Source organism: Wolffia australiana, chromosome 3 (genome assembly GCF_029677425.1).
Source record: "Wolffia australiana isolate 7733 chromosome 3, ASM2967742v1".
NCBI lineage: Eukaryota > Viridiplantae > Streptophyta > Magnoliopsida > Alismatales > Araceae > Wolffia > Wolffia australiana.
This window is the reverse complement of record NC_135837.1, coordinates 3024744-3035398: the sequence shown is the minus strand read 5'-3', so window position 1 is coordinate 3035398 and position 10655 is coordinate 3024744. Positions and strand designations below refer to the sequence as shown.

Below are 10655 nucleotides of genomic sequence, written 5' to 3'. Positions count from 1 at the left end.
CATCAGTCCTCCGTCCGAGACGAAGAGGATGAGAGAGAATTGGGTCGTCAAGTCGGCAGATAGATGCCTGTACTAAGCCATTTTAGTCATCAGTGATCCTTCCTAGGCGAAGGAAATGAGAGAAAATCAGGCCTTCAAGCAGGCAGATGACTGGACGAAGCCATTTCTGTCAGTAGTGATCAGTCATCCGTCTCATTTAGAGGACGAGAGAGAGAGGAGAGAATTTGGGCGTCAAGCCGGCCGATATATGACTGGACAAAGCCATTTCAACCATCAGTCATCCGTCAAGACAAATGACACGAGAGAGAATTGGGTAGTCATCAGTCATCACTCGTGACGCGGTCTTCAACACGGCATCCGTCCAGGGTGGGCAAGGCGTGGAGATGTATAATGCAGGGATGCGGACGGGATGGAAAAATCATCCCGTCCGCGAGATTGGACGTAAACCGGGACTGAATTTCGTCCGGGGACGAGCGGACGGGACGGTTTTCCTATCGTCGGACGAAAAAGCGATCCTGTCAGGAGGTCTCGGACGATGGACGGTAAGGGATGGACAAATTTTTGCCACCTAAAAGTAATTGTACATATGTCCATCTGCTTTCTCTCTCCTCCGTACTTTCCTTAAAAACTTAGAAAAATCCATATTAAAAGTATATTCAAACTTTTAAAACGTGATTTTTCTCGTCCGGGACAAGGGACAGGACGGGACGGGCTTTCTCCGGAGAGGACAAACTGGCAATCTCGGGACGCGGACGATTCTTTTCTTCAATGGGCGAATCCCTGGACGGGACGGTTCATCCGTCGTCCACGTCGGGACGATCCAGAACTATACTGGAGACGGCGATCCGTTGACGAAGAAGTCGTCGTCGTCGTCCAGGTGGGGCCCAGCAGGATGACCTGGCCCTCTCTTATATCTCCAAATCTGAAATTGGTAAACAGTCTCATCTCCATTATTGAAGCTTCTCGCCGTCCAGCAATGTCGCTGCCGCCGGCAACAGCACCGCCGCCGCCGCCGCCGGCGGCGCCAGCTCCGGTATCTCCGCCGCCGCCGCCGACGGCTCCAGCTCCGGTATCTCCACCGCCGCCGACGGAATCTCCGCCGCCGCCAATAGCTCCGGTGACGTCACCGCCGCCGCCGCCCGGTGGCTCGCTGACGTCGCCGCCGCCGCCGCCAGCTCGGATCTTGAACGCTCCGCCGCCGCCGCCGCCGCCGCCGTCGAATACGACTTCCTCGGAATCTTCCAGTTCGATTTCCACCGGCGCGATCGTCGGAATCGCTGCTGGCGTCGTCGGCGTCGTCGCCGTCCTCGCTGTTCTTTGTTTCTGCCTCTGCAGAAAGAAGAGGCGGAGAGAGTCCCCCCGTTATGATTACCACGGACGGCCTCCGATTCCCCCTCCTCCCGCCGGTATGGATTCTGATTTGATTGTGTTTGTTTTCCTCTTCTCGTAGTAAAATTTTACCTGGGTTTTGTAGATTTTCGGCCGAAGATCTTCTTTTTCTTTCCGAAATGCTTGATGAATATCCGTTGACTGTGATTTTTGCATATCCTTTTGTTGCTCTTTGGAAAGCTTTGTTTTCGTTTCCTGTAGAATTTTTAGAATGTGGGTGTTTAGTTATGATCTGGGCTTCAGACATTACGGAATGTATACTCGGATCAATCGTTTTTACCGTAACCAATCTAAATATATTGTAAATTTCTGCAGTTGGATTTCCGTCTTAGATTTCAAATGTTTGTCAATTTTCCTCTTGTATTTCAAACGTCGCTTTTTCTTTTTAAGCGGGGACATTATGATGACGACCGTCTTTTATTAGATCGTGCCTGTTGATATTTCACAAATCTGCATGGTTCTCTGTCTGATGAATCTGTATCCTTTTGTATTCTGTGTCATTTTCTTGATGGGGAATTATGATTTTTTTTTTATTTCCTTGTTCATTTGGGACGCATCATGGATAATATGTTATGATGCATTTCTATCCCACATTCTGCGTTAATTGTCTTTATTGTGCTATTCTGTCTTTATTTAAGGGGGCCCTTCACTAGGGGGGCTAATCAGAAACGTATATCCTGCAATTTTGGTCCAGAAGAGTATGCTTGTCTGGGAGAGAGTTTTCTGAAGAAGCATTTTCGTTGTTCGCATTATTCATTGTTAAACTCAGCCTAATCACACCATTTGACCAGTGAATGTTCTACAATTTTGTTTGATATCAGTATTTTAGTTTCAATGTCTGTCAATCAACTATTGTGCTGCCTAAAACACCCCAGACAAACAATTTAATTTTGCTCACATTACAGAGGAAATTTAGTGTCGATCTCGTGTAATGGCGTCAAAACTTTATTCGCGTATATTCATTTGCTGTCTTCCAAATGTAGAACGTTTCAAGCAATTAGTCAGTCTTACTTTAGTCGATTCTCTTGCAGATAGGTATGAAGCGCAACCACAAGAGTGGCAACAGAGTACACCCCCACCAGCTCAACATGTTATGAAGATTCCCCCAACTTCTTTACCTTCACGACCGCCAGTCTCACCGCAACGTCCTCTTTCTACGTCAGTCGGAACCGGAACTGTTGGATCTTCATTAGGCTCTCAAGACCCACGCCTCTTTGGACCATTCTCTGCTGCTTCCTTGGGCTCATCTAGAAGCACCTTTACTTATGAGGAGTTAGTGGCTGCAACAGATGATTTTTCAGCTGCCAATCTCCTTGGGCAGGGTGGCTTTGGATACGTTCACCGGGGAATTCTTCCTAATGGTAAAGAAGTTGCTGTCAAGCAGTTAAAAGTAGGAAGTGGGCAGGGAGAACGTGAATTCCAGGCAGAGGTTGAGATCATCAGTCGTGTGCATCATAAACACTTGGTTTCACTCGTGGGTTACTGCATTATTGGAGAGAGAAGGCTGCTTGTCTACGAATATGTTCCAAATAACACATTGGAGTTCCATTTGCATGGTGATCTATGATGCTACCTTCTCTAGTTTTAGGTAATAATCATATGAATTATGATTTAAAATGAAGATTTATATTTAAACAGGAAAAGGACGGCCAGCGCTGGAGTGGTCCATCAGAATGAGGATTGCTCTTGGTTCAGCAAAGGGACTGGCTTACCTCCATGAGGACTGTGAGTTCTGCACTCCAATCTTCCTTCCGCTTTTGCTGCATTTGTCTGTTTATTAGAGATAAATGAAACACACGATAGTGAGTATGATTTTATCGATCTTGGTTCATTGTAGGCCATCCTAGGATTATCCATAGAGATATCAAGGCATCAAATATTCTTCTCGACTATAAGTTTGAGGCAAAGGTATATTTTTATCAATCAATGCTATTTCATGTTTCATTTGAAATAAAAATTTCTTCCATTCGTGATAAGATTTCCCTGAAAATTGTACCTTGCGAATTGAATTTTTCAGCATAAGTATCAGAGACATTGTATATTTAACTCTTTTAGATTGTGCGCTGAATTTGATCAATTGACCTTCTTCAGGTTGCCGATTTTGGGCTGGCAAAGAGTGCTTCAGAGGCTAACACCCACGTTTCCACTCGAGTTATGGGGACTTTTGGGTAGATGATCTCATCCTTGGTTTTCTTCCTGGACTGTTTGATGTCATTGAGATTCTGTCTGCCGAACTGTCTTCATCTCTTCTGTCGGATCTATTGCTTGTTGATGCTTATCAGTGCATAATAAATGTTTGCAAGTTGATGCTCATCCCTGTTTCATCTCATCGCCTTATGTAATATATGGATGAAACTAACTTGAATGAGTCTACACGTATCAAGTGGATTTAAGTGTCTTTCTCACTCGCTTTACTTAGACTTTGAATCATCAAACGACTTCTCATTCGGGTAATAATTCATGAGTGTAATAATTGACTAGCTTTTCATGTTTCCTGGTCTGCCAATTCTTTCTTCACCTACAAAACACCGCTACCTCTTGCAGATACCTGGCGCCAGAGTATGCCGCTAGTGGAAAACTCACTGACAAGTCCGATGTGTTCTCTTTTGGAGTGATGCTCTTGGAGCTGATCACTGGGCGTCGGCCAATAGACAACACCAACACATTTATGGAGGATAGCCTTGTTGATTGGGTCAGTCTTATCGGTATTCTAATCAGTGTTGATTACATTACGTAAACTCAATCAAAGATCTGTCTCAAATTCAGGCAAGGCCTCTAATGTCTCGAGCTCTGGAAGATGGACGTTATGAGGCCCTTGTGGATCCTCGTCTTCAAGGCAACTACAACCCTGATGAGATGGCTCGGATGATCGCTTGTGCCGCCGCTTGTGTCCGCCAGTCAGCTCGACGTCGCCCTCGTGTGAGCCAGGTATCTAATATGTTTAAGTTTGACAGATGATGAATAATTAGTCACTGCCAGCTTCATATGATTTTGGTATTGGTCCAGTGATGAAGCAATGATACGAGAGGATAATGTGATGGGGCATTAGACGTTTGACAACGACAATGACAAATTATCATCTTCCACGAATATCCACATCATATTTTGAATGTCACTTGAATATTTATGCCATGGTTTTTGCGTGTCCCTTGAATATTCATTCCGTGGTTTTTGAATGTCTCTTGAATATTCATGTCATGGTTTTTAATGTCCTTTGAATATTCATGCCATGGTTTTTAATGTCCCCAAATTATCCGCTCAAAATAAAGACCCTTTTAATTATTCATGCATCCGGCAATTTGTCATGTGTCCCATTTATTAAGAATGAATAAACCAGTAATTGATGTTGGCGTTGAAACTGGGATGCCTTTGCTTTCCCAGTCCAACGTTCGTCAAATTCTTAGGGGTTTTGAAATTTTACAATTTTGTTTGTAATGGGTCAGTTGATGGAACCCTCTGGGATTATAATGATTTTGGAATTTTTCAGTTGATGGAACCCTATCTTTTAATGATTTCTCTCATTGTCTCTGGTTTCAAACGGCTGTTACATTCTTGCAACAATGCCCAGAAAGCTATTCATAGGGAAAAAAACCCGTTGAATTTCACCCACTCAAAACTGCCGATTTCGAAAGCCCAACCTTCAGTCCAACTATTAACATTTCTCCCATGATGATAGTCATCATCAAGCCTTTCTTCTTAACGCAACCTTTTTTTTGGGAAAAACTTCTTAACCCAACCTTTTTTTAAGAAAAAAAAACTTCACAACCCAACCTTGATGCAGCTTTGCATCTTAACAAAGATTCAGAGGTTATGACGTGATACAGTCCCTAATACCCGTGGGGTATTTCTGTCCATCCCACCACTTCTCTCTTGACAAGGTGATAGAACCCGCAGTGATATCTACTGTTGGATGACCTTGCTAGGTCCGGAGTAACCCATCCGATAGAACGCTCCTCGATAGTTAGGATCTTAGAATCCGGCAGCACGACTCGACGAACACCAGAACGTAGTATAAGAACTATAACCTTCAGACGACGCAAATCTGTAGAGAAAGACAAAGGAAACAGAAATCCCTCAAGTATGAAGGAATCAAACTAGAAGAGTGGATAGCTGCAGGCGAGACCAAATCGGCTCCCTCCTTGCGAAGACGATGGGACGAGTCGAATCAACCCTTCCTCCAAGAGAGAATCTCCTCGTAACAACTTCTGATCGAATGCCTCCTTCTGCCGCTGCTGTTCCCACTTTATTCTCTTCTGCTCCCGGTAGTACTCATTCCGTTGGGCGCTCAGACTCCACGCTGGCACGTGACGTGGCCACTCTCTTACGCCGTTTGCTTTGATAAGTCCTGGGGGGGACTGTATCCCAAGGTTGATTCCACCATTATCCCTTCCCCTTCCCCAACAAAAGGTCATCTCCCCTGCAGTTTCCCATCTATATCTTCCCCTCTCTTCCCATGAAAATAAATCAGATTCTTATTTTGATGTATGAACATTATCTCTCAAAGCATGGTTCCAACTTGAGGTTACAAAGTCAATTCGTGTTTCTTCATCGCAGATTGTCCGGGTTCTCGAAGGGGATATTACTCTGGATGATCTGAACGAGGGGTTGCTCCCTGGGCAGAGCTCCGTGTATGGTTCGAGTGCTGACTATGACAGAGGACAGTACAGCGAGGATATGAGGAGGTTCAGAAAGTTGGCGCTGGGAAGCCAAGAGTACACCAGCAGCGAGTACAGCGCCCCCACCAGCCAGTACGGCCTGAACGCATCCATCTCCAGTGGTGAAGGACAAAGCACAGGAGAGGTAGAGCTGCCCAGAAGGCCAATGAGGGACAGCAGAGGATTCAGTGGATCTTCATAAGTTGTAAGCTTCAATGATTTGCCCTTGTTTCTTCCATCTCATTTTTTTTATTCTCTATAGTTATAGTTATTGTTGGACTTGTGTTATTTGCATGTTCTTGAGAACGGCATATGTAAGGAGTATGTTTTTGTTGGTAGATTCATTGATTCTATTCTGTAACATAGTCTTTCCGAAAGTTAAGTCTTTATTGATTAGTTTGTGGCCATTCTGAGAATATTCCTTGAACAAACCGATAAAAGTTATTTGTGCCTCTTTAAGTCCAATATTAGTATCGTCAAAGTTGATGTGCAGACTACATTGTTTGATGGGTGATTTCTTGCATTGTTTGACAGATGCATGGTGATGTTGGGGAAGGATTTATGGTCCCTTTGTGAGGAGTAAATTTTTATGGGTAAACAAATTTATGTGATTCTGTAACATTCTTTTCATCCGAATATTTTTTTTCTTGTTCCTATTCCGAGAACCTTCTTGGAGAACCGCAATAGTTTGATGGTTTTCTTGTTTACTCTTTTGATACTGTTTGCAGTTCTTTCCACTTCCCCTGTAGCTTAGGATTCCTTCACCAGCAACTAACAGGGTGTCAGTCAGCCTCTTTTTGAGCCATCTACTTGGTGAATGTGAGCTTGAGGTGGACAAAGCCAAGATATAAGCGATCCAAAACTCCCCTTTGTTCAGTATTATTCTACAACTTTATGGATTCCTTGGCCACGCAGTGTTCAAGATATGTTCCATTGAAGATTTGATAAGCTTTCTAAACCATGCACTAAGCTACTTTCTAAAGGTATGAAGATTAAATCAGATGAAGAGTTCATGGGGTCTGTAATGGATTCTACCCCTTTGAACTCAGTGTGTGACACATCTGATTTTAAGGAAATTTTGCTGGGTCAATGACTTGATAAGTTGGTCCTACGCTAGAAATATCTTTGGGCATGCTCAAGAAAATCACTGATTACGCTGTAGTGTCACAATGAGTTACAAATAATTGGTATGCTTCATGCTCAATCATGGGCACACTTTTGTCTTCTAAAACACTTCTTTAAGTTGCTTATAAAACTCAATCATTCGCACAAATATCTGCATTTAAACCTTTCCACCACCATGTTTCACCTAGTGGAACAGAAAAAGGAATAATGTATATGGCATTTAATGTGTTGTTTATTGGGTTGAATCACATCTCACCATGTGTCGCAGGCACATTTAATGGGCTAGGTTCATTATTGCAAAATTAAATCAATATTTTTTATTGCTCTTTGACATGCCCAGTGCTCTAGTCGGCTTTGATTGCAATTTAACCACCAATCCTTGTTTTCTTTTGCACATTTTTAAAGTCAAAAGGTTGAAATAATTGGCCCTTGACCAATGAAACCAATCATTGGTTACAACCCCAAATAATCAGATTGTGGCAAATGGCAATGCGTATTTAAGTCATAATTAAAGGTGTTAAAAAATTAAATAAAAGTAATAATTGAGGTATTAACTTGAAATATGTAAATACATAAATAAAAATATGTTATGAATTATAATTTTAATTTAATAACGAATGTAATGTAAGAATATTCTGTAAAAATACAAATATTTGGGAAAATCGGAATATTAGTCTAGAAATGTAATAAATTACATTAAGCCTAAATAAGATGCATAAATTATCATTTAAATGATAATAAATATGTATCATGTGATTTTACTTATATGATTAGCGTGTTATTTGGGATGATCAAATGGCTTATAGAATATTTGTCATTGTCTGAAAAAAGAGCTTAGAATATTTATTTAGTTGGTTATTTGTTACACTTAAAAATCACCAGAATTTGTCAAAATTTCCATAGATTAAAATATATGATTTAAAATAATATATATTTATCAATTTTAATTTTTTTGTTTTTTCATCCAATTGTCTTGTTCATTAACGTTGAATCTAATTTTGCACCTTGTATCTTTTATGTTCCTACAAAGGTTAGCATTTGAGAGGTTTATAGGATCCATTTATTTACAAGGGCACCAACAGTGTTCTGAAGCTTATTATGTAACATACTATAATTTTTTTCCGCTGCACTCTACCATCCAACTTGGCTACTCCCTATGTGCCACCACCTGAATTTTTGGCATTAACAGCAGCAACTGCCAAAAATATGTGACATTTGTCACTGGGAATCAGGTCAACTCAGCCTCACTTGGTGTCAATTTTGCCTAGCTGATGAATATCAGATTTTACTGGCTGGCCCACTTCAATGGCATTAGATTGGTAGAACCATGCACCTGCTTTTGCCCATGTCTGCCCACATGTCCCCCTGTTGTGTGCTTCTGCCATGTTCATTTCCATCAATACCCATCAAATTGAATGATTTATTTGTACCCATTCTAAGAATTCTCCTTGAAAACTTTGATAATTTTTCCCCTCTTTAAAACTAAAAGTTATGATCAATGTTGATTCACTCACTAAGGTTATCCATACAGACCAGTTTTTTTCAAGGATTTTCCTTTTTGGGACTATTCTGACCAATTGGTTCCTTCCTTTGGCATGATTTAGATCAAATATGGCAGAGGAAGAGGGAGAGAGTGAGACAGAGGGCGTAGAGAGAGAGGAGAGGTAGAGGAGCTGAAGGGGAGAGAGAGAGAGAGTGGTAGAGAGAGAGGGGGACAAGAAGATAAAGGGAAGGGGAGAGAGACAAAGATAGGGGGATAAATAGATAACGAGGGATGAACATACATAATGAGAGAGAGGAGGATAGAAAGCAGGAAAGGGAAGTAGGGAGGTAGAGAGTAGGGAGAGAGGAAGTGAAAAAATGGGGATGGAGAGAGAGTAAGAGACATATAGAGAGACAGAGCATGTGAGAGAGAGGGGAGGGAGATCTTCTCTCCATTCCTATGTATCTCTTCTAATTATTCTATTCATAGAGGAAAGGGAGCACTGTCAAGAATAATGGAGAATGAGGGATCACCTATGACGAACACAAATGTATATTTCTCATCTAGGAATGTGTCTTAGGCGCACAGGAAAAATTTATGAGCAAAAGGGATAATGCGAGTGAAAGAGCGAATCGAATAAACGTTTTAAAGGAGTTCAAAGTCAAGAAATAAAGAACTCGTTCTTAGTTTCACATTGGCCTTCATTTTTAGTAAGTGTATATAAGCAGCTGTTTAGTATATAAGCAATTATTTAGTGGCTTGGCGGGGGGTCGTGGTGTAAATGGCTGTGGAGGTTGGTTGAAGAAGATGATGTTACCTGGAGTTCAGAACCAGCCGTTGAAGTGATTGAATTAGAAGGAACAAAGAAGGAAGGAAATGATACATGAAATATTTCATAAATAGATCCTCCCCTCCACACCAATCATCTAAATGGCTGTGGAGGTTGGTTTTTTTATTCCTATCATATATCATTGTCACTAAAAACTAATCCTAATACATTGTTTAGATGTAATGTATTTTTTTAAAAGAGAGTTCATTTTTAAGTATAGCTGGTGACTTTCAATAAGCCTTATCCCCAAACCTTGTAAGCCCATGTACTAGTCTTATTAATGAATGTGTTATCCTCAGAACTCTTTGTTCAGCCCAATCAATAATGTGTTATCCTCAGAACTCTTACATAGGAGTTCATCAACTCTTTCGTGGAACATGTTTGTCATCAATTTCACTATACTGTATTCCCCTTATAAATGTCACACTCCTATAATGACTTAGGTCCTGGTCAACTGTTGTTAGAAGTGATACATTCAGAAAATATTAGAAAACTCTTTTTTTGATATCTCCATTACCTTGGCTAAGAACTTCCTTACATCATCTTCCTATAGTATGTCTGATGCCGGATGTCGTCGGGACATTGTCCGGTTGTCACCGAGCCGGATGACTTGGTGCCGATAAGATGGTGGTATCGGATTACGGCCGAGGACATCGTCCGATAATGAAACTCTAACAGTGAGGAACTGCGGTGAGACACGAAATGAACCTACGTATGGTACATGCAAGTGCCGACAAGCAGTGAGCTCCAACTCTGAGAAGCCAACTGGGTCGCCTGGTGGTGGAGGGTAGACCTCCTGGACCTTGTCCAAGGGGGTCGAGGACGCTACGGCACCGAACGGGGTATTGCTCGCATGGGACGAGCGGGCCCGACTCGTACCAAACAGGTAAGACACTCGTAAACGGCGTGTTTGCACTCTTTCTGTCTCGCTCACCTACGTCTAACCCGAGAGCGGTGGAGGCAACCGATAAGTAAGAGACTGAGGGCGGGGTGGCGTACCTTCGTCACGTCCGGGAATGGTCGTCTCAATGTCGTGGGTCTGCCTGTGGCGGCGTCGTCGGCGACGGAGTCCCAGGCACGCGCACGCGAGCGGCTAAGTGACGACTGAGTGACGACTGCAGGGAACAGAACGCGCGCCGAGTGCGGCGTGAACGGGGCACGCGGAGGCGCGTTG

General features: G+C 42.5%; 1 protein-coding gene across 1 annotated transcript; it reads left to right on the top strand.

Moving 5' to 3' along the window:
- Positions 1 to 520: 520 nt before the first annotated feature.
- Positions 521 to 6760, top strand: LOC144700630 (proline-rich receptor-like protein kinase PERK15). The gene is made up of 10 exons (XM_078572075.1): positions 521 to 542; positions 696 to 1406; positions 2421 to 2945; positions 3028 to 3114; positions 3227 to 3297; positions 3481 to 3557; positions 3934 to 4081; positions 4156 to 4317; positions 5944 to 6249; positions 6579 to 6760. Exons 1-9 carry the CDS (start codon positions 536 to 538, stop codon positions 6244 to 6246), a joined length of 2091 nt encoding a protein of 696 aa, XP_078428201.1. The 5' UTR covers positions 521 to 535; the 3' UTR covers positions 6247 to 6249; positions 6579 to 6760.
- The last annotated feature ends 3895 nt before the right edge of the window (positions 6761 to 10655 follow it).